General features: G+C 56.8%; 1 protein-coding gene across 4 annotated transcripts in view; it reads right to left on the bottom strand.

Moving 5' to 3' along the window:
- The window catches only part of ARHGEF4 (Rho guanine nucleotide exchange factor 4), a 202,460-nt gene extending 192,704 nt beyond the window's left edge, over positions 1–9,756 (bottom strand). For 3 of the 4 annotated variants that reach the window (XM_055262717.2, XM_055262716.2, XM_055262715.2), the window contains exon 1: positions 9,670–9,756. In XM_055262717.2, coding sequence (XP_055118692.1) covers positions 9,670–9,708 — 39 coding nt within the window. In that variant the 5' untranslated portion in view covers positions 9,709–9,756. The remainder of the gene's footprint in view (positions 1–9,669) is intronic. The other variant, XM_055262718.1, reaches the window with a different exon arrangement.
- Positions 9,757–24,016: the final 14,260 nt, after the last annotated feature.

Raw genomic sequence — 24,016 nt, forward strand, 5'->3', positions numbered from 1 at the left:
TTTTGGTGCCTCCAAGTCCAACGTGGTGACTGAAACCTCCTGTCTTCCAGATGCCTCTGGGTGCCCATGAGGTCTCAATCATTTCCCCCGGCCTCCTCTGCATTGAGGCACTCATACTCCAGGTGAAAAACGATTCAAGCGGAAGCAGGAGACGCCCCTGGTCACTAATATCACCCAGTTTGTCAGATTCAGCTCAGGCCAGATTCCTGGGAGGGGAAGAGTAGCTTGCTTCTGGAGGGTGCAGCCGGCTTTGGGGCCGGGTGTCCGGCAGGGGCAAGGCTGGGAAAGGGCCGCAGAGTCACCTTGACTGCACCCAGTGCATCAGGAATCCACACGGGGCTCTTAGCCCGCGCACATCAGAATTACACCCAGGCTTTCCCTAAAGACCTGCTCAGGCTTCCTCTGGAGAATCAAATCTGGGGCCTGGAGGGCTTGGCACGTCTGTGGATACGGTGGAAACACACTGTGTATCTGCCGTCCGGCCAGGCCCTGATTCTCCAGCTAAACATACCCGTGTCACATAACTCGACCCCCAGGGCCCACAACTCCCACCTCATGACAGATCAGAAAAACAAGCCTCTCCGGACTCATGTCTGAGCACAGACAAACGTGCATTGCCCTGACCACAGAAGCCCCATCAATACCCTGCACCAGCTGCCTGAGTGTCCCAGCTGCCTGGCTGTCCAGCTCTGGCCTGGCTTCCTTCCTCCTTCTGCTAAAGAAAGACCCCTGACCCTAGAGCTGCCCCCACACCTCCTGAGGGCATCCATCCAAGCAAAGTCCAGCCTCCTCAACCCCTCTCACTGGGCCCAAATCCTGCCCTAAGTGCCTTCTCTCTCGCCGTCCCATGTCACTCTTCCCATGTGCACCTCCCCACGGCGGGGGTCACAGCCCCCGCAGGCAGGTTCCTGAGGGTCTTGGAGGGAGGGCACTGGCCTGGGGGTGCTGAGAGGGAGGACTGGCTTACGCTACACAGCCAAGCGGGGCAGGGAGGCTGGCGCAGGACCAGCAGCCTGGTCCTGCCTGGCAGTCGGTGTGGGTGGCTCCTGTAATCCCAGCACTTTGGGAGGCCGAGGTGGGCAGATCACAAGGTCAAGAGATCCAGACCAGCCTGGCCAACATGGTGAAACCCCGTCCCTACTAAAAATACAAAAATTAGCCGGGTGTGGTGGCGGGTGCCTGTACTGGGCTCCCATGATCCTCCTGCCTCAACCTCCCAAGTAGCTGGGACTACAGGTGTGTGCACCACGCCACGCTAATTTTTTTTTAAACATTTTTGTAGAGACGGGGTCTCCCTATGTTGCCCAGGCTGGTCTGGAACTCCTGGGCTCAAATGGCCTCCCAAAGTGCTGGGATTACAGGTGTGAGCCACCATGCCTGGCCAAAAACTCACTTTCTACCTAGAGCAGGAACTTCAGCCAGCAACATCAGGCAGCATCACACTTGGCCAAGTTTCAGAAATGGGTTTCCATTCAACCCCACTGGTTATAAGAAAAATATGGCGGGCCGGGTGGCTCATGCCTGTAATCCCAGCACTTTGGGAGGCCAAGGAGGGTGGATCATGAGGTCAGGAGTTCGAGACCAGCCTGGCCAACACGGTGAAACTCAGTCTCTACTAAAAATACAAAAATTAACTGGGTGTGGTGGCGGGCGCCTGTAATCCCAGCTACTTTAGAGACTGAGGTAGGAGAATCACTTGAACCCGGAGGCAGAGGTTGCAATGAGACAAGATCGCACCATTGCACTCCAGCCTGGGCGACAGAGTATGAGACTCTGTCTCAAATATATATATATTTGTTCGGGTAAGACAGAAATAGAGATTGGGGGGGATAGCTAATAGTTGTTGGGTGCTCTCTCCACATGCTTTCCCTTGGTTTTGTTATTTTAAATTTTCACACACCCCTGAGAGTGGAGGGGTGAAATGAAGGTGCCCCAGGGCACAGAGCTCTATGGGAGAGTGGGCCCACCCAGGGGCCATCGCCGTCACGAAGAGACCCTGGAAAGAGGGGCAGCTTCCAAGGAGTGCTCCAAGGAGACCTCTTCTCAAGCATGGGCAATCTTTAGTTCACAGGCAAAAAAGCTGTGGAAGAGAGACAAATCGACCCCTGTGGTACACACGTGGCTGATGCCCAAGGCATTTCAAGCTAGCCAGGGTAGGACAGGGTCTCTAGGGGTTTACTGCCGGGGTTCGCATCCAGCCAACAGGGCTGTGCCCACCAGGCAGGGCGCGCCGCCTCCTTTACAACAGGGCAACGTGAGGGCTGGAGGGCCTCACAGGCAGCACCATCCCCGTCCGTGGAGGGTCCCGGAGCCAGGGACGGGCCAATGGGCAATATCGTTTAAACCTCACCACCTTACAACTGGCAGAAGGCGAGGGGCAGCCCATTGCAGAGATGAGGAAATCACATACGGGATCCAGAAAGACACAGCACTTCTCTTGAGCCAGGGAGCTAGTTGCACTCAGTGGAAGAAGCGAACAAAATGTATCGGGTCAGTGACTCCTACAGGAGACCCAGAGTGAATTCAAACCCTCTGCAGGGTCTGGTACCTTCCCAGGTTATAAACAGTGGCTGGAGTCTCAGGAAGGGCTGAGGACACCTGGCCGAAGCCAGTGGGAGGACACGCACACAGAGGTGGGGCAGGCTGTGCCCAGCCCATATCTGGAGAGCAGGACTGTGCTCCACCCAAGTTTGGACAGAAGATTTCAGGAATTCATGCCTCTAGAAACATCAATCTGGGGCTCTCTGGATTCAGGGCCCCCCTGGGGCTCTGACCTGGCCACACACAGACTCAGCGCATTTCCTGAGGACACGCTGTGCTCCAAACCCTGGCCCTGCCCTCAGAGCCGACAGCCCAGAGGGAGAGAAGAATCTTTGGAGATGCCAATTATGGCCCAACAAGCAGGGGGTGCTTGAGAACGTGTGTTGTACAGAAAGACCATCTGGTGAGGTCAGGGGAGAGCCCAAGGGGGCAGAGGCAGGGTCTGGAGGAAAAGCACAGGTGGGAACCATGCCCTCCCCCGGAAGGGCAGTGAGGGAGATGAGGCCCATAGCAGGAGGAAGCACTGGTGCCTCTGAGCAGCAATGCAGCCAAGACTGGCAAGCCCAGGGCAGCAGGAGGCACAGCCCAGGGGGGGCACTGAAGGCCTGCTGGCAGGCAGCTGGCTCCCCTGCCGGGTCTGCGCCACCCACTCCGCCATGCAGGAGACCAGCCTCTGTAGGGTTCAAGAGGGCAGCCCGCTCCAGCTCAGGGTCTCCAGCCTTGGGTTCCTGCTGCGACCTTCACCCAGAAGAGTTCAAGGATGCAGGTGGCTCCCTGGCAGAGGCCCCAGGAACCTGTAGTTTAGACCCTTCTTCCCCCACAAAAGCGGAGGGGCCAAGTGAGTCCTGGCAGGATTTATCAATCGTACACCATGAGTGGGTATTGGCTGCCCCGTGCTGAACAGCTGCCGGGACTGGGGAGAGGAGCAGATCCCAATATAACTGAAAATCTGGCCCCATCTATCTTGAAAATAGAAAGGAGTCAGATATCCTCTCGTCCCACCCTCTGGCAGCTCAGCTAAGACCCAGCCAGGACCCTGGCTCTTGAGGACAGACCTCACCGCCTACAAGAGACACTAGAGGGTGTTGTCAGTACAGCAGCGGAGCCCACACCCGGGGCAGCCCCACAGGCCCAGCTGCACTTCGCCCCCTTCATCCCTGCACAAGCTGGGCCAATGAGCTACCCCCAACCTGCCAAGACGTCACTCTTTTTTCACTTAACTGGAGCCCTTTACTGTCTTTGGCAATCAAGATCCTTCACTAGTAAAGAAACTGGTGCCAGGATCCCTGCGGATAAGAGATCTGCAGGAAGGTGGGGAGGAGAGCTGGGACTGCGGATTTCACCTAGTTGAAGCCAAAAGCCGTGGAAATACATTACCGCTGTGGAAGATGTGGAACTCCAGTATCTCACTGCCTGCATGGCCAGCCCCTAAATTATCAATGGTGGCCAAGTGACTACTGGGTGCTTTGTGGGGGAAACAGCTCTTGCTACAAAATCCAAATGAAAGGCATGAAGAATCCAAGGACTGCCGGGTGCGCTTGCTACTTCTAACTGCCCTGTACAGCTTAAAGTGAGGTAATAACACACTATCCTCGCAGGGCCTCTCTACCACTCTACATAAAGTACGAGTATCTCTTCTCTCCTGCAGCCACAAGCCTGAGATATTCCAGAACCAAAAGCTGTCTGACTCCACCAATCTGCAGACTGGCGCATTATACAGCCAGAAGGATGTGTTGTTTCCTTGCTCCTTGAGTGACAGTCAGGGTATGGTTTGGGAAAGAGTGTGACCCTCACCTTAGGAGTGGGGATGCACTGGGGGCTCACAACCCCACTGAACCGTTGCTCCTCTCTCTGGCTGCTTCAGGCTGTTATGCCCTCCCCAGCAAGTCACCCTGTTCTGCTCATGCCCACCCTGGCCCCTTTCCCTGCCTCCAGGCCAAAGAGCAGAGTCAGATCCCAGCATAGCCAGGGGAACCAATTACAAGTGAAACCATCAAGGAAAAGATTCATACTTCAGAGAATGAGGACTGTGCCAACATACACCAGCAAAAATCAGGGAGAATGGTGAGAACGGATTTGGAGCGTCCCCGACCCGTGGGGGAAGAGCATCACCCCAGGCCAGGGCAATGTGCTGCTGCAGGTGCGCCCCCCATGCTGGAGTCCAAGAGCCAGAAGGTGAGCTGTTGGTTCCCTGAAACCTCAGCTTGATAGTGGCTCCACAAAGTGAAACTGAAAAGTCAAAATCCCTTGAAGGAATCCAGATATCTGAAGGGATACAGTGTTGGTGGAGACCGATCAAGAGCAACCTGTACAACATCCCTACCCATGTCTCCAGGGGAGCCAAAAGGACCTGCCCCAGCCCGAAGCACCAAGAAACATTTAGGAAGGAGAACACCAACAGCTTGGAATATTGCCACAGACATCGTTCTCTATCAGCTGGAGATGATGATGGGAGACCTTCCCGTTGGTGGAAATTCTACAAATGAGAACGGTGAGGCTGGCACGACAGAGGATGGGAGGAAGCATTCAGATGCTGGCGGCCAGAGGGGCACCTGGATGTTCTCACGCTGAGGCTCCTTGGCACGGATGACTCACCCATGGCGCTGCTAGGACTGAAATCGACAGGTAATGCCAATAGGGTCCTATCTGACGTGTGTAATATTAATAGAAATGTGAAAAAAAAAAAAAACTTTCTAGGCCTGGCATGGTGGCTCACGCCTGTAATCCCAGCACTTTGGGAGGCTAAGGTAGGCAGATCACGAGGTCGGGAGTTCGAGACCAGCCTGGCCAGCATAGCAAAATCCCATCTCTACTAAAAATACAAAAATTAGCTGGGCATGGTGGTGCGTGCCTGTAATCCCACCTAGTTGGGAGGCTGAGGTAGGAGAATTGCTTGAACCCAGAAGGCGGAGGTTGCAGTGAGCTGAGATCGAGCCACTGCATTCCAGCCTAGGCAACAAAGCGAGACTCTGTCTCAAACAAAACCACTTTGTAAAACTAGGTCTGGTAGGCAGGAGTCTACCATGAGTGCCTAGAACAACATCTGGTGCATAGCAGGTGTTCAACAAATATTTGCTGAATAAACTGGATTGCCCCTTGCCCAATTCCCAGATTTCACTCAATAGACCCAAATCTCCTTGAGTTGTAGGGAGGCTGGTCACCTGCGTAACAGCACAGGTGTATGCTGTGAATCTTCCAGAGCCTCCTAGACAGAGAAGTACCTGGACCTCCCGCCACCACTGAGGGCTGGTTCTGAGTTGACACTGTTCCTGGTAGCCCAGGATGTCTCCACAGCCTGCCACCAGGAGTGAGGCTTGCAAGAGGCAGTGGCATGCAGGCCATGATGAAAGCTGTGCCCTGCGTCCACCTCATGGCAGCCCACTGGGATCCCAAACCTGTCCTATGGCCATTTCCCTAGCTCCTGAGTGCTCAGGTGACAAACACATGACAGTACGTGGCAAGAACTTCATCCTGGCTTCCTGAGCCATGGTGTGGAGGCTTCTATGGTGGGAAAGACTACCTGGATGGCTCTGCAACTCCCTCCCCTCCAAAATAGTGGCTCATTAGCACCACCTCATCCCTGGAGACTGAGAAACCACCAGCACCCAAGGCAGAAGACGCTGCTGCATCCCCCCTTAACCTGCCAGGTAGGCTTGTGCAGGAGACACATGGCCTTGAAAATGCGGTGGACGGCTCTGGGTTCAATCAAGTGGATTCTCTCATCAGCTGTGCTGTCCCACTTATGACCTCCCTACCGGACTGAAGCTGTCACAATCCCTGGCATAGTATAGAGCCACTGATTGGATGAAAACTCAGTCTATGTGTGTTGTGTGCACCTGTGTGTCTGTGTGTGTGCCTGTGTGTCCCAAGTGTGTATGTCTGTGTGTGTGTGCCTGTATGTGTACCTATGTATGTCTGTGTGTGTGCCTGTGTGTCCCAAGTATATATGCCTGTGTGTGTGTGTGCCCGCATGTGTACCTATGTATGCCTGTGTGTGTGTGCCTATGTGTGTGCTTCCTGCTGCAGTACTCAGGAATCCACGGAAGTGGGTTGGCTTCCCTATCATGGGGCACAGCATCCCACCTTCATGACTCGTCTTGGCTTACTGATTCTGTACCACGGTTTAGCCAACGAAGACCTTGACCTTTCTCTCCTAAGGACCTCATGTGGGTCTTCACACTAATAGGTCTTGGAGGAAACCAAGTAGCAAAGTACCCTAAGTGTTAGGACATACATGTACCACAGTGTAGGACATACATTCCATGAAAATACAGGGACCTGCCACTTCAGTGATGGCGTGACGGCTCCAGGCAGGCAGCAGGGGGTCCAGCTGTCTGGAACATTTTGAAATACACCCTCAAAAGCAAAAGTCATGCTTGGCCCACACACGATGCTGGGAGGGCCTTTGGATTTTTGAGAGAACATATTTTCCCCTTGGGTGTGCTGCTCCTCTAACTCATTTGCTGGGTGACCCCCAAGGCGGTGCACCTGTGTGGGCCCCTGGCAGGTGCAGGCTCCCCGACTGGTCTGCCTGCACGGGGAGGGACTCTGCCACACGACTGTAATGCCCCATGGATCCCACCGTGCCCAACGTGCTCAAGCAGATCTGTGTGCTGTACAGAGGCTGTACCAAGTGCCACCAGAAGGCACACCTGGGGCCTTCGGGTCCTCCTCCTGGGCTTGGTGGAGACTAGCTGCATCTCGGCTAACAGAGTCTGACTGGGAGACCCGGACGATCTGAGGTTCCCAGAATGAAGTGGGCCTTTTCTGGCCCAGTCCAGCACCCATCATCAGGGGAACCTCATAGGACCAATCCCTGGGGACACCAGGAGGCACCAGGTGGTGACTCAAGCACGTAGCTCCCCTGCCTGCCTCACAACCTGTGTCCTCATGGGATATTCCTTACGACCAGTGTCTGAGAGGAACAAGTATGAACTATGTTCTTGGTGGCTCGGCAAGGCACACTCACACAGCCAGAAGTGGACTGCTGTGGCAGTCAGAGCCCCTCCCATGTGGACAGCAGAAGGGAGACCCTCTGAGGGGCACAGATGATGCTCCCTCTGGTGTGCACAGGGAGGCCTCAGGTGTCTCAGGACCTACAGGGACCTGAGGCAGACACACGGCAGAAAGTATGGAAAGACCTCTCTGAATAGATGGGGAAGTGGAGGACAGTGTGTCTCAGGAATACTTTCACAAAGGCCAAATCCCAGGAGCCTCCTAGGCAGCAGCAGGCAAGGTGGCTGCCCAGAGATGTCTAGTGGCCTCTCCTCCAGCCACACTCCACCTGCTCCTGGAGCTTCTGGGGCCAGCTGGGTGACTCAGATTCTGCCCAGGCATCTCGGATTCTGTCCGGCCACCTTCCCCTCACCTGGGCAACTCCTTGCCACCCTTGCTGTGGGTGCGGCAGAACCAAGGTCCAGGGCTCACCACTTCATAAACACACTCACATTTCTTTCCTTCCTTCCTTCCTTCCTTCCTTCCTTCCCCTCCCCCTCCCCCCTCCCTTCCTTTTCTTCCTTCCTTCGTTTCTTTTTTCTTTTTCTTTTTTTTGAGACGGAGTCTTGCTCTGTCACCCAGGCTGGAGTGCAGTGGTGCTATCTCGGCTCACTGCAACCTCTGTCTCCCGTGTTCAAGCAATTCTCCTGTCCCAGACTCCCAAGTAGCTGGGATTACAGGCGCCCACTACCGCGCCCGGCTAATTTGTGTATTTTTAGTAGAGATGGGATTTTGACATGTTGGCCAGGTTGGTCTCGAACTCGTGACCTCAGGCGGTCCGCCCCCCCACTCGGCCTCCCAAAGTGCTGAGATTACAGGCATGAGCCACCGCGCCGGCCCACACTCACATTTTCTAATAAGACCTTCACACTAACCCTGAAAGGTGTGGAGGGCGTGGAATCATCACCCACATTTTTCAAAACAAAGACCCAGGTGGTTATGTGATTGTCCCAAGATTGTACACCTCCTCAATGACAGAGTCGGCGTTTGAAGGGGGTCTGAGCTCTTCCAAGCCATCTCCTACACTCACCAGCACAGGTTCCTGAAAGGCTGCCTTCCCGGCTGTCCGGCCCTCTCCACTCTTGATGCCTGTATCACTTCGTTATCGCTGGGGGTGGGAGCTGATGCCAGGCCAGCGGATAGGCTGAGGGCAGACCTCCTGCGGGTCTGCCCTGGGTCATCTGGCTTCCTGCCCCTTTCACTAGAGCTCTCAGGGCCACAGAACCCCAACCCCAAACTCCCGTCTTCAACTCTGGGAGAAGATGGCTGCACAGCCAAGTAGGGCGCCCTCCCGCCCCGACAGCCCCACAGAGGTCTGCCTCCCCCTGGACCTGCAGCTGAGAGCTGGCTGTTCTGCTCATGATGAACCTCATGCCTCTCCTTTCATGCAGTTGCTCCCAGAGTCGGAGCCCATCGGAGCCCAGCACCACCCAGCGTCGCAACCGCCCTCCCGCTGGCTCACCTGGGGAGGTCGGGCTTGGCAACCTGTGGCCGGCCACCCCTGACAGTGCCCCGGAGCCCCCTGCCCACCTTGGGGTTCCTGTGGGGGCAGCGAGGTGGAGGCGTCCCAACTGAGTGGGTCCCCGATGGTGAGCGGGCCCGGAAATCGGGCCAGAGAGGGGGCACCCCTAGCAGGAGCCCAACCGCCACGACCCCAGTTCCAGCACCTTGCCGCTGCTGCGCCCTCGCGTACTCTCAGCCTGGGGAATAACTCAACAGCAACCACTTCTCCGGCACCCACCGGGCCAGCACCAGCCCTCCTTCCCGAAACAGCTGGTACTGCGCCAAGCGGCAGAGGCTCTGAGTGCCCCGCGCGCCCAGGCCGGTCCAGGCGCGGGGAGGCCGGCTCAGGCGCTCGCCCTTGCCCTCTCAAGGGCTCGCCCCGGGCCGCCGTCCCTACCGCCCCCAACGGAGCCCCCTCCTTCCCCGCGCTCGAGGCGGCCCTACTTCGCAGGACGCCGCCTCGGGTCTGCACGTCGGAAAGTTGGGAGCGGCGGGGAGCCACGAGGGTGTCCCCACCCACCAGGTGCCCCGGGGACAGTCCCGGGCGCAGCGGCCAGCGCGGGCTGTGCTCCTCCCCATCTGCGCAGGGCGCCGCGAGCCCGACCGCAACTCCCGGACGCCGGCTCTTACCTTGAAGAAGCTCCGGAGGAAGTGCATGACGCTGAGCATGGTGGCCGCCGGGGCGCACGGAGCCGGGCCGCAGAACTACGCGCCGCGCCGCCGAGCAGGCTCCACCGACGCCACCCGGCGCCCCGCCCTAGGGTCCGCCCCCGCGCCCTCGCCGGGACGCTCCGCCCCCACAAACCTGGCCACTCGAAGCACGTGAGGTCCAGGCTCCTGCCCTGCCCGCTCCAGGGCTTTGGTCACCCCCGGGACTGGGCACGCACAGGCACACAGCAGAGCCGTCCACAGACCCGGCCCAGAGGCCCCCAGGATCATCCCACCCAGCCGAGCTCCTGGGCCGCCTGTGAGCCTAGGGGTGTTTTCTCAGAGAGAAAGCAGCACGCGTCTTGCGCATTTGCACATCTCCAATGCAGCGCTTTGGCCTGTCCTCCTCACCGGGGACTCAGGTGCCTCCGCCCTCCTGGGAGTAGGGGCGGCCTCTCTGCTGAGAGTTCTGATTGTCAAGCTCTGAGAACTTTCAGAGCTCAGTCCGCCCAGCGTTCTTGTTTACCAATTGAGGAAACGGAGGCCCAGAGCGGCTCTGCAGCGCGCCGGCACTCACACACCTGGTGGGGACAAATGTGGACTAGGATATCTGGGACCGAAGTCTTGGCCTCCAGCTCCCTCTTGCCTCCCACTTACCTTTCCAGGTATGTCCTGCAGATAGGATGTAAGTGGTCGGTCACACCCATAACCATTAAGGAGCGCAGCTTTCTGCTAAGGGGCAAAGGGAAGTCCTTGCTGCTTTCTTTGCAGGGGTTTAAGGAGGCAGGGCCTGCCCAGGAAACACTCTAACCAACCCTAGGACCGCACTATTTTAAAATCAGAAGAAAAAAACTGAGTATAACAAAATAATAATGAATCTAGTCTGGAGTATAGTCATCTTTATATGAATGCAGTTGTAAACTCTAATTTTAACTATTTTATTTTATGCAGGAAGAGGCCCACGAAAGCTAAGACCCGAAGGCCCATGTGCACCATACTGCAGCCGTGCTCTGTCCACCATTTCTGGGATCGGCGCCCCACAGAGAGAGAGCATCTGCCCGGACTGGCTTTTTGCATCCCCTCTCAAGCCCGCACCCTCGTCCAAGTCCTAGCCCCACTGAACGCTATGCCTGGTCAGCAGTGCGTGTCAGGGGTGCCTGGCAGAGTGTGCATTTTCCCTACACCCAACCTGTCTCTGCCTCTCCCCAGGCCCTTAGAGCAATCGGGCCGGGCGAGAAGCTTGGGAGATAGATACCCAGAGGAGGCACTGTGGGACCATCTGAAGATCCTGCATCCCCTGTCCCACCCTTTATATCACCCAGGGTCCATGACTGTGCTAGAAGCATGTCCCTGAGGCCCATGGTGGTGGGAGGAGGGTGTGGGATTCGGATCTGGGCACCTGGCTGTGCTGCACACCAGTTGTGTAATCAAGATCATCTACTCTAAACATGTATCTTTAATATTCGAGAGGAATGACCGCCTGGTGGGGTTGCCATGGAGAGTACGTGAGAAATTAAACCTAACAGGTGCTCAGCAAAAGTTAATTCCCTCTTCTTTGAAGGCTTAAAGCACTAGTCCCTTGGGGGGGGGGCGCGGTCCAGTGAAAATACACAACCCCTGGCCACAGGTTCCATTGTTGTTTGGACTCCTCTCTCTGACCAGTGGACAGCCCTGGACCTGGGTTCTCAGACCTGAGTCAGAACCACGTGGAGGGCACCATAGAGCTTAGGCTGCTGCCCCTCACCGTTGCCACCCTCGCACAGGATCTGGGGTGGGGCCTGAGAATTTGCATTTTAACATGTTTCCAAGTGACCCTGAAGCTGCTGTCCCTGGGACCACACTTAGAGAACCCCTGGTTCAGGCTATGGGGCCTGGGCCAGGCTCGCCGTCTAGCAGAGGATCAGACCCCAGGTTGGAGCATAACCGTCATGATGGCTCCATTCATCAGGCACCTGCTGTGTCTCCGCACGCCCAGATCCCCGCCACAGTGCAGCCTCCCAGGAGAAGTGACATCCAATGTTCGAGGGGAAATAACTCAAAGGTAGTTTATGTCTGTCTTTTCCTTCTGGTGAACATGGTTTTAGGAGGACTTGACTGCACTGTGGTGTGCTCTCTCTTTTTCCATTATTAAAAATAAGAAAGGCAGGCCTGTTGGAGTCGCTGAAGGATTTGTACAATAGAGTTTCTAGTCAGTGGAGCTTCCCATGTTTAAATATGACCCCGACTTCATGTCTGCCACATATGGCAATTAAACAGGTTCAGCAGCATAGGGAAGTGAAGTGAGTGGTAGGAGAGAAAACATCGCAGCAGATTCCAAGTGGCAGAGAGAGCGTGAGTGCAGGGCGGACTGATGGAGCTCACAGGGGCTTTCCTCGCTGGGCAGCCTGGGCCACTCGCTTTACTTCTCTGACCCAGAGACCACAGGCTCACATATAGACAGACCTACACTACCAGCTGGGGCCTGAGTCACAAAAGACAGAAACTTCCCCTGGCTACTCTAGCAGGAAAGGGATTTTTGCAAGAATATGGAGTAAGGCATAGGCAGGTGGAGGTGTGCTGACCCGGGAAACAGGCAGCCAGAGCTCACCAGACAGACTGCCCACTAGGGAGGCTGGGGCTGGTGCCTCTCCCCGAAGCTTTACTCCTAGACTCTGGCCTCCAGTAATCTCTGCCAACGATCTCTGGGTCCCTGGTCCTTGACCAGCTCCAAAGATGTAAAGTCCAGGACCACCCACGTGTTGCTGTCTGCTGGTGAGTCAGGGGAGCCATTGTGAGGAGGGCATGAGCCTTCAGCTAGCCTGGTGGGAAGCCGGCCTGCTTGTACAGCTGTCACAGGTGGGAGACAGAGATCAGGGACACGTTGGAAACAGAATCTTTTTTTTTTTTTTTTTTTTTGAGACGGAGTCTCCCTCTGTCACCCAGGCTGGAGTGCAGTGGCACGATCTTGGCTCACTGCAAGCTCCGCCTCCTGGGTTCATGCCATTCTCCTGCCTCAGCCTCCAGAGTAGCTGGGACTACAGGCGCCCGCCATCACCCCCAGCTAATTTTTTTTTTTTTTGTATTTTTAGTAAAGACGGGGTTTCACCGTGTTAGCCAGGATGGTCTCGATCTCCTGACCTCGTGATCCACCTGCCTCAGCCTCCCAAAGCGCTGGGATTACAGGCATGAGCCATCGCACCCTGCAGAAACAGAATCTTAAAAGAGCTCCTCAGGTCAGAAAGCTGGGCTGACCCTAATTATGGCATTCTCCGGGGTGAATATGTAGTGCCAAGTTCAGACCAAGTGACCCCTGACACGCGGGCAGGGCCTGCAGACAGCCAGCTCCGACAGTCAGCGAGGGGCAGTGGCGGGCGGTCAGCCACAGAAAGGCACAGGGACGCTGGTGTTCCCTCTAGGCTGGGTCCAGGAGGAGGCAGTGCCCAGGAGAGGGGCTTCACTGCCTCGTCCCCAACTCTTCAAGTTACATTCCCTCCCTCCCTCCCTCCTTTCTTTCTTCTTTCTCTCTCTCTCTTTCTTTCTTTCTTCTTTCTTTCTCTCTCTCTCTTTCTTTCTTTTTTCCTTTCTTCCTTCCTTTCTTTCTTTTGATGGAACCTCACTCTGTTGCCCAGGCTGGAGTGCAGTGGCACCATCTCACCTCACTGCCACCTCCATCTCCCGGGTTCAAGCAATTCTTCTGCCTCAGCCTCCCGAGTAGCTGGGATTACAGGCATCAACCACCACGCCCAGCTAATTTTTTCATATTTTTAATAAGGATAGGGTTTCACCACATTGGCCAAGCTGGTTTTGAACTCCTGACCTCAAGTGATTCACCCACCTCGGCCTCCCAAAGTGCTGGGATTATACGTATGAGCCACCATGCCTGGCCTTGAGTTACATTTTCATGAGGACTTGGGACAATTGGAAATGCATCCACGGCACTTGCAGACTGACTGGTGATCCTGAAATGATGGCGTGTGGGAGAGGCATGCGCTTCCTTTAAGAGCCGCCAGAGCCAGGACAGGGGCACCTTGTGCCTTGACATAAGGAAGGCTCCCCTACCAGGACAGACAAAAGAGCTGCCAAAGAGGTGGAGCCAGGCAGGGGCCACAGGCCTGTGAAGGTCTCAGCAGAGCCCCCAGAAGAGTCGGACTCGCTGCAAGCAGAGCCCATGGCTCTGCAGTTCCAGGAGAACTGTTTGTGCCCCTTGCCCCACTGCCTGCCAGCTGCCCCCAAAAGGACCAGAGGATCAGAGTAGCCCCACTCCAGACGAGGTGTGGGCACCATGCTGTCACCATCTGCTGCCCCTCTTTCCATCTTTCCATCTTACTTCCTGCGTGGCCCAGCATCCAGGCTGCCTAGGGCCGAGGGAGACCTGGAGAGCCATTAAAAACAACAACTGGGCCGGGCACGGTGGCTCACGCTTGTAATCCCAGCACTGTGGGAGGCCGAGGCGGGCAGATCACAAGGTCAGGAGATCGAGACCACAGTGAAACCCCGTCTCTACTAAAAATACAAAAAAAAAAAATTAGCCGGGCGTAGTGGCGGGCGCCTGTAGTCCCAGCTACTCGGAGAGGCTGAGGCAGGAGAATGGCGTGAACCCAGGAGGCGGAGCTTGCAGTGAGCCGAGATTGCGTCACTGCACTCCAGCCTGGGCGACAGAGCGAGACTCCGTCTCAAAAAAAAAAAAAAAAACAACAACAACAACAACTGGCAGCACACAGGCATTTTTTTGGCAGCGCACAGAAACTTACACGGAACAGACAGGGAGCCGGAGGTGAGCAGAGTTACCTGTATTTCTCTTACCACCTGAGGAAATTGGGGTTCAGAGGGGTAAAGCACCTTGTGTGTTGGCCCCAGGGGTGAAGCAGGAGGGGCCAGGCCTCCAGGAGGACTGGCACAGTTGGGTCAAGGACAGGGGAGTCAAGAGTGTGGGGTGCGGTCAGGACCTGGGGTGGCCGAGCAGTGTGAGGTGAGCCCAGAGGCCCAAGGTCTCCGAGATGCTACACAGAGGGGCATTGAAAGGAGCCAGGATTTGAGGAGGAGAAGGGAGGAGGTGGGGGAGGAGGGCTCTTGTGCCGACCTGGGGTGTGGGGAGGGGATGTTCACTGACCCCCCTGTCCCACCCTCGCCTGCAGGACCGTGGCCAGGCGCCACCCTGGAGGCAGCAGAGCGAGGAACGTCTAATGGGGATCCCGTGAGGATGCCTTTAGGGAGCTCTGCTGTATACCTGTTACCTCTCACCCTCAATCACACCTCTGGGGCCTGGAGCTGCTGGGGACACATTGACTGGAAGGGGCTTGGGGGCCCAAGGAGTGAGAGCCAGAGAAGGGCGGGGCAGCCCAGGGATTGGCAGAGCTGGCCTCAGAAGCTATTGGTTCCACTGAGATTCGAGTACCCCTGCCTCTTCCCCAAGTCACAGACAGAGTGAAGACAGAGGCAGGATTCAAGCCCAGAGCCCAGGCACTGCCCTCATTCCCTCACTGGAGTGTATTCCTGGCAGGGTGACCTGGAAGGGGCCCCCCTAGCACACTAGCTGACCTACTTCTGCCTGGTCTGAGAAGCCTGTTCTACATCACTCAACCTGAATACGGGGGAGACAGGGGAAGAGGCAGGAGGGTCCTCCTATGACCAGGACCACCCGCAGGGCCTGTGCTGTGGCGAGGACCCCTGCCTCATTGTGCCCCTGCTCCCCACATCTGAACGTGGACAGGACTGAGGTTGCCCTATGTAAGGACCGTGGAGGCTCCAGGCTGGGAGAAAGTGGAAGGTCCCAGAGCCCCGGAGCCTGGCTCTGCTGCCTAATGCTGGAGCAAGTCACCTGACCCCCTAGCCTCAGTGTTCTCATCTGTGAAGGGGGCTGATAATAGTTCCAGCTCTCAGAGCTGTTGTCTTCACCCTTGGCCTCCAGTGTCATGGTCGTGAAGCCCACTTACCCCTGACCTCAATGAGATGGCCAGGTATGTTTATCAGCACTTTTGGGATAATGATTCTCCCCTCCCACAGTGACTGTGAGGGGCGTGAGTGTGGCCAACGTGCAGCTGAGAAAACAGATGTGAGCCTTCTCGCTTAGGAAGGGAAGGTGGGACAGGCAGGCAGGACTCCCTGTGGGCACCTATTGAGGGGGCCTCACCAGGCTGCATGGCCTCAAGGGTACGGATTAGGGCTGCTTTCATTGACTCATCTACAGTGTATAGTTATTTCCAATCAACTCAATACAGCATTCATTTGAAAAAATGTTTCAGGCATTGAGAACAGTCTGCTTTGCCTGCCCTCAGAGGACTCTAGGAAATAAATCAACAAACAGAAAATTACAAGATAAGTTAAGTGCTATTAAGGTAAGACGTTTAGGGTCGAGAGAGGGAAGAATGACCTGAGTGGCCACGGAAGTCCTCACTGAGCCCTGGAGGCTGAGAGGCATGGGAAGGTCCAGGGAAAGAGGGTCCTTGTAGGGGGTAAGTGCAAAGGCCCTGGGGCCACAGCAAGTTTAGAGAGGCAGAAAACTCACATACATGGCTGCACTGTAGGGAGCACAGATGAAGGTGGGGGAGATGGAGTAGAAGCCAGGGTGGGGCAGAGCAAGAGGGCCCTGGAAGTTGGGGAGGAATGTGGAGGACCCTAAGGGCCATGGGAGGCCTCTGAGCTGGCCAGGGAGGAAGCAGAAATTTTTTTATTTTTTTTTTTGAGATGAGTCTCGCTCTGTCGCCCAGGCTGGAGTGCAGTGGCACAATCTCGGCTCACTGCAAGCTCCGCCTCCCGGGTTCACACCATTCTCCTGCCTTAGCCTTCTGAGTAGCTGGGACTACAGGCACCTGCCACCATGCCCGGCTAATTTTTTTGTATTTTTTTTTTAGCAGAAACGGGGTTTCACCATGTTAGCCAGGATGGTCTCGATCTCCTGACCTTGTGATCCACCTGCCTCGGCCTCCCAAAATGCTGGGATTACAGGCATGAGCCACCGCGTCCAGCCAGGAAGCAGAACTTTTGAGACCTGTCAGGAGGCCTCAGGGGAGAGGGTGGTGGTGGAGTGGCCGCAGGATTGAGGTGCATTTTGGAAGAGGTCTCTTTAACAGGAAATGCTGGTGGATTGGGTCTGGGGTTGGAGAAAGGGAGGACTCTGTTTTTGTTTTTGTTTTTTCTTTTCTTTTCTTTTCTTTCTTTCTTTTTTTTTTTTTTTTTGAGACGGAGTCTTACTCTGTCACCCAGGCTGGAGTGCAGTGGTGCAATTCTCGGCTCACTGCAACCTCGTCTCCCAGGTTCAAGTGATTCTCCTGCCTTAGCCTCCCAAGTAGCTGGGACTACAGGTGTGTGCCACCACGCCCAGCTAATTTTTTATTTTTAGTAGAGACAGGGTTTCAACATGTTGGATGTTGGCCAGGCTGGTCTCAAACTCCTGACCTCAGGATCTGCCTGCCTTGGACTCCTAAAGTGCTGGGATTACAGGCGTGAGCCACCGCGCCCAGCCTGGTTTTTTTTCTGATTCAGTAGAGGGGTGGTAGTGCAGGTAGATGGAAGGAACCCTGGGGAAGGTGCTCTTGGGTGGCATGGGGACAAGAACTCAGTTTTGGACATGTGAAGTTTGGGGTGCCTATGCTGTGTCCACTCCCAGGGGACTCAGAGGGCACAAGAGCAGGCACTCTGCCCTCGTGGAGCTTGCAGTCTGGTGGGCAGATTGGGGATAGGGATCAGGAAGTGTGTGGGGCTGGGGGCCCGGTGGCTGTGTGGAAGGCCTGTGAGCCTCGCCCTGCGTCCAGGCAGACCACACAGGAGGATTTGATGTGAGCTCGGCCTTAGGGGCCTTGGGGTCCCCTCCTGACTGACGTGCCCCATGCTCATGGCCCTGATTCTTGCCCCTCTGATGGTGCTCACTGCTGTGGGATGCTACACTGGCCTTGCTGTTTTCTGCTCCTGGAATGTTCTTTGCCCCCTCCCACCCCTGCTCTCCTGTGTCAAAGCAAGCCCCTGCTCAGCCTCCAGGCTCAGCTCTAGGCCCCGCCCCCAGATGGTGCTTTGCCTGCCCTGAGGAGGGACCCTCTGTTTTCGTCCACAAGAGCCCTGCACCCCACCCTGCACTGACTCAGCTGCCTCTCAAAGGGCTGGGCTTCCTGGGTGTGGGATAGGCCTGAGTCATGGATGTGCAGGCCCCGCGTCTGTCTCTGGCCTGAGGCTGCAGGGCAGGTGGACGCTGACGTCAGGGAGCACCAGGAGCCGCACTCTCCCTCCTGCAATAAGCAAGGCCATCTGTAATGAGGCCCCACCTGCCACAGAGGAGGAGGCCTCAGAGCTCACAAGTCCTCAGAAGCCAGGTTTAGGAGGAGCAGGTGCCACCATGGGCACAGGGAAGGCTGGTGCCGGGAGGTGGAAGGAGCTGCATCAGAGAAACACTTGAATCCGTCTTGCAAGTGCTCTTTGAAAGTGTCTTACAAGTGCTGCCTAGGAACGTGTCTTACGGATGCAGACAGCTGAACAAGCCCCTCAACCTGACCCACCAAGGCACAGAGGCCTGCAGCAGCGGCAGCCAACTCCCACACCGCCTCACCCACCCCACCATCAGCCCCGCACGGATCCCAGCCCCCGCTGCCTCAATCATCACCTGACCAGAAGGGGTCCCATGGTGTAATGGCTAGCACTCTGGACTCTGAATCATCAACTGACCCCCAGGTGGGCATCGTTGTCTGTAAACACACCCAAATGACAGACTGAGCTCCCTGGGCCTGGGCACCTCCCCTAGCACAATGGAGGCCTCCCACTCTATTATCAGACATGTTCTGAATCAGGCCCTTTGGCCGACAAATATTCAAGCCAACCCCTGAATAAACAGGAGCCACATCTGCTCTTCCCTCAGAGGGCTCCCAGTCAAACAGGAGGCAAACACCCTGCAGGGGCCCAGAGGCTTTTCTAGAGGAGGTGGCCTGCCCCCACAGATGCTGGAAGTGACACAGATGCACACAGTGTGCACACACATGCAGGACATACCCCCTTCCCCAACCCCCTGGCCTGCACATTTGGCATTTCCAGATTTCTGGGAACTGATGGCTGTGTGCATCCTGAGCCAATCCAGCTCTGAGCCTCCAAGGCATCCTGGTGAGGGGGCAGCTGGAAGCTCCGCCTCTGAGGCCTTCTCCCGCCCACCTTCGGTCAAACTCGCTTCTGCTGAGGAAGTTGGTGTGTCTTCCTTCTGGGCAGGAGGTCACATGTGAGAGCACAGCAGCAGTGCCTGCTCCCAGGAATATGGCTCTGGGTAGAATTGCAGGCTCAGGGGCTTTGGGCAGGAGAGCACCAACCGTGCCACACCCACACAGACATGGTCACTGGGGCCCTGGGGAAAGCTGGGCCAGGCCTTGCAGCAGGGACGACCACACTTCCCAAAGGTCTGGGAAGCCATGCCCAGGGGAGGCCATGCTCTATCTCCCTTGGGCAGGGCTGGCTGCAAGGAGGGTGAAGTTGGGCATCTTGAGCCTAGAGAAGTGGAGGACTCAGCACCAGCACAACCAGCTCGGCGCATTAATACACATTCCTCTCCCACCTCTCCCCAAGCCTGAAAAAACCTCAGACCAGCCTCTGTGCAGCTCCCTGAGGTCATGACTCATGAACCATGCTCGGTGCAGGGAAAAGAAAAGCATCCGCAGTCTCTGGCCAACACCGCAGACTGTTCAAAGGGAAAGAAAAAAAGGAATGCAAAAGAAGAAAGGAGGAAAAAGAAAGAACCAGCAGAGTCTTTATTTGGGAACAATGGGGACCTTCTTTTCTGTCTTTGCTGTGGGAACCCCCCCAGCGAGGGGCAGAGCGGGGGCATCTCAGGGAGCCCCCACGTCTTTGCCTCCACCCTTACCCCCTACCCAGAGAAGTCACTGGGGGTCAGGACAGTGGAGGAGCCACGAGGGACAAGCCCAGGCCTGGTGGGGAAGGGTTTCGGGCATGCCAGGGCTGCAGGAAGGACCCTGGGAACTCAGCTGAAGGAGATGTGCCTCCTTGGGGGCTGCCTGTGGCAGGCGGGAGATGGGGTCTGCAGTAGCCTGGTGTGCAGGACCGGTTCCCTTGGTCTTCCCTGCCCCTCCTACCAATCAGTCAGGCTGGGAATACCCTGCTTTCTGCCCTAGCTCCTGGAGCAGGGGCTGCTGCGGGATGTCTGGGTCACAGGTGACTTTTAGCAAGGAGAGAGGACCACAGCCAAGGGCGGACAGGTGAGGATGTGTTCCTGGGAGCTAGCCTTTGAGTCAAGGTCTGCACATGATGAGAAGTCAGTGACAGCAGGGCTCCCTGTCTGGGTGGGGTCCCTCAGGTGTGGGGTCCCTTGGGTGCAGAAAGGAGCTGGCCACAGGGGCGTTAAGGGACGTGGGCTCTGAGGCCTGTCCAGCGCTGGCTGCGGGGCTCAGGGAAAGGGATTGACCCTTCTGTGCCTTCGTTTACTCACCTGTAAAACAGGGCAGCTATGTACCTGCCTTCTGGGCTGCTGTGAGCCCGACCAGGTGAATGTGTGTGGGGCCTGCAGCAGGAGCTGCAGTGGCCCAGTTCAGCCCCTCTTCCAGGGCCTGGCTGGAGTGAGTGTTGATGAAAAAATTAATGGCAGTCAGCTTTGTCTACGTCCATACCACCCTGAACACGCCCGATCTCATCTGATCACGGAAGACAGTCAGCCTTGACACCCAACTTGCTGCCAGTGGCCACCTCTCGGGGAGAGGCTCTTCCCTGCACACACCTTTGTGTGTCTGCATTCACTCATTATTGCTTTAATGATAAGTGGTGCCAGTATGAGGAAGTGGGACCTCCTGCTGGCCGTGCAGGATCGTCCCAGCTCATGATTGGCCCTGGGCTTTTCCCAGGGACCTGCTCCACCGTCTTCCTCCCATCCAGAATCCTCGGCCTCACCGAGCAGCCCTCCAATGGGCGTGATAATGACAGGAGGATTTATTAAAACCGGGGATTGGGGGTGCTTCCTGCCTCCTGTTGAAGTGAGGCTCAGAACGTGAGCAGGTGAGGCGAGGAACATGCGGCTCACATCACTGCGACATCAGTGTCATTTTGCATGGTTCTGTGTCTGCGCTGTCCCTAAGTTATCAGCTACCCCTGCCAAGTGGGTTGCTCCAGGGAGAGTGACGTGCCATCTATGCCGGTGCATCCTGCACCTGCGCCAAGCAGGCTGTGACACAAAGCCAGGGTGATGGCAAGTGTGGAGCGGTCCTGGGGGCCTCCAGGGTGTGGCAGAAACAGAAGTGGAGCCTGACCTGTGGGGCAGGGCCCCCGAGGAGAGACCAAGATCACATCAGACTCCTGGCTCACGGGAGAGGACCCTAAAGGGGGACACGGGGGCAGCAGGCCAGCCTGGGAGACAGGGCCAGGCTGGGGCGGGGAAAGGATGGCTGGGCCGGAAGGCGCCAGTCTCCAGGGTGACGCTGGTCTCAAAGCAAGAGGCCAGAATGGTCTTTTGTGTGCAGCAGATCGGGGGAGTGTGTTCCCAGGGGAGAAAGGGGTGGAGGCAGGAGCGGGCGGCAGGAAAGAAAGGACCATAAAACATGGCAGGGATGCCCGCCTTGCACCCTCACTAGGCAACAAATGGCTTTTACCCCAGGCCTAGGCCAGGGGCTGTATGCTCTGAATAGGGGACTGACTGGGGGCTCTGGGGCCTGAGAGAAGCACCCATTGGGGTGGAACAGGTTTGCAGGCCTGCAGCCTGTTCCCACGGCAGGACGTTCTCCCTCCTGGGTAAGAGGCAGAAGACGCCAGTTGTAGTCAGAGGGAAGAGTGATTCAGAGCCAGAAGCCCGGTTCTCTGAGCTGGAGACTCACCCTGCACTGTGGGCCTGCCCAGGCTGTGGATTCTGTGAATTCTGTGCCCCATCTCAGGGGCAGGTCTGGCTCTGAAGGGGGGCATTGGTTCTCGGGGGGTGGCCCTGCCTGGCCCTGGCCCCACCTGCCTGTGTTTCAAGGTGAGGCCACTCGGGGTGGGCAGGGGCTCCTTTGATGGGCAGACAGCATGAGGGAGGGCCTCTTTTGAGGGGGACACTGCAGCAGGGCAGTGTCCTGCATGCTAGGCCTGGTGCCTACACACACCTGCTTTCTGAAAAAGGGGCTGAGGAGCCTGTGGGGAGGAGGTGAGGACCCCTCAGAAACCTCCAGGATTTCTCTCAGACCCCAGCGAAAGGCTTGTGCTGGGCCAGCCTTTGTGGGCTGGGGGGTCCCAGCCCCATCTCCATTGTAGGATAGGCTGCAGGCTGAGCCGGAGCTCAGTGCTTTGGTGCAAAACCTGGGCAGGGGATGGGCAGGCAGCCCTGCAGCATGGCCCACCCACCACATGGTGACCCCTGAACATTGCATCTGGAGAAGCTCCATCCTGTGACCCATGCCAGCCTGTGGGGTGGACACTGGGTCCCTGTGCTTGGGAGCCAGGCCAAGGAAGCTCTGAGCAATGGGATATGCAGGGAGAAATCAGTTCGCAGACCCGCGGTGCCTGACTCCTGGCCACTGCGATTGTGTGCCTGTGTGAGACGCCTTTGCAGAGGGCACAGTGCGTGCATGTGTGCGTGCGTGTGTGTGTGAATCACTTCTGCTTACACACAAAACCTCAGAGCTCAAGCAAAACAAAAAGACTGAATGAGGCCCATCCCACGAGGGGCACTTGAGAGCCTTTGCCTCTTGGTGACTCATCTCCCACAGGCAGCAGGAAACAAAAGAGATTCAGAGGTTTCCGCACAGTGTGTGTTTACGTCATTGTGAATCAATTATCTTCCACATGAAACATCACAATTTTCAAAATAGGAAGCAGTTTAGCAGATGTGTGTGAGTTCACAAGAACCTTTAGGTTTTCACTGAAGAAACAGTCCTGGTGGATGGGCTGTAGCCGCCCGGATGTCCTGTTCTGTGTGTGTGTGCAGGCCCTTTGGGCAGCGTGGGGTGCTGGCTGCAGAGTGCACTGAGCTGGGACAGGTAGGCGCTGGCTGGCCCTGTGATGGCTGCTCTCCAGGGGCCCAGATGCGTGGGTTCCCACTGTAGGCCAGGGACGGAGTAGCACTTCACCTGCATCAGTGGCCAATTGCACAGATGAGGTGACAGAGGCTCAGAAATTACCCCCTCCAAAGTGTCAGGATTCAAACTGCATGAAGAGAGGTGTTTTCTGAATCCAAGAGGGGGCGGTCATGGGGATCTCTTGGGGGGCAGCCAGGTCACTGAGGCCCATTGTGGCTGTGTGTGGCCATGGGGGGGGTGCAGCTGGGACTGAGTGGTTGGAGGAAAGGCCCAGGGCATGTCCCCGCCTGAGTACAGGAACGTGCTGGGTAGGCGGGGACTGCAGGGCCAGGGCCAGCCTGTGCTTGTGACTCTAAATCCCCCTCACCTGGGACCTGGGACCACAGGCCTCCCACACGGTCTCAGGAGGTCCTTTGGGGAACGGGGGGATTGAATGGGTGTTGTGTGAGCGAACATGAAGCAGGGACTCCGGGCCTGATGGCGCTGGCTGCTCTCTTGGCCACCCTCCCCAAATGTACTGTCCCGGGTGTATTAGGTCTGCAAAGCCAGGAAATGGCAGAGCCAGGACTTCCCAGGGCCCAGGGTGACCCCAAAGGCTCATAATGCGGTGCCAGAGACCAAGGGGAGTGATACCAGCTCAGGTACTGGGAGCATCACAGTGAGGGGCAGGCGACATGGACCTGGCAAAGGAAGACAGAGCTAAGGAGAGGCCGGCCTAGCTCCCCACACAGATGTCACCTGGAAATGAGGTGACAACTCCATGACCCAGCAGGAGGAATTCCGGCCCCTGCACAGGAAGCTTAGAGCCAGAGGGGCCACAGAGGGGGTTTTCTCTGCTCCCTTGCAGCCAGACCCCAGTGTCTTCCAGGGGAGGGCAGCCCTAGAGGTCTATCCACCCAAAGCCTGCCGCAGGCTGGCTGTCAGCAAATCCTGCCCAATTGTTGGCTGGCGGCTTTCAGGGCTGCCCCACGGCCACCTGCTACTCTCACCCTCATTGGCAGCTCAGCCTCCAGGGATTCCACACCTTACCGGAACACAGTTTCCAGGGGTACCAACTCTCCACAGGAGCCAGATTGGCCATCCCTTCCCAGCCTCTCCCTGCCCCTCAGAGTAAATCCCTCCCTCAATCCCACCCCCAAACTCCGCGTGCCTGCCCCACAGGTCCAGCAGTGCCTCACAGGGGCAGACACCCAAGAACATCGTCCAGCTGGGAGGACACATCTTCATCTCCTTGGATAGGCAGGTGGGCCAGACCCACCTTGAGCTGAGGCCTGAAGGTGCAGGAGGACGAAGAGAGCTGCCCTGGGGTGGAGGGGAGGCTGCTCCTCAGAGCAGCACAGCCCAGGTAGGTCAGGGTCCTATGGTGTCAGTTGGCATCCCGCTGAGGCCTG

The sequence above is a fragment of the Symphalangus syndactylus genome, chromosome 22 (genome assembly GCF_028878055.3).
Source record: "Symphalangus syndactylus isolate Jambi chromosome 22, NHGRI_mSymSyn1-v2.1_pri, whole genome shotgun sequence".
NCBI lineage: Eukaryota > Metazoa > Chordata > Mammalia > Primates > Hylobatidae > Symphalangus > Symphalangus syndactylus.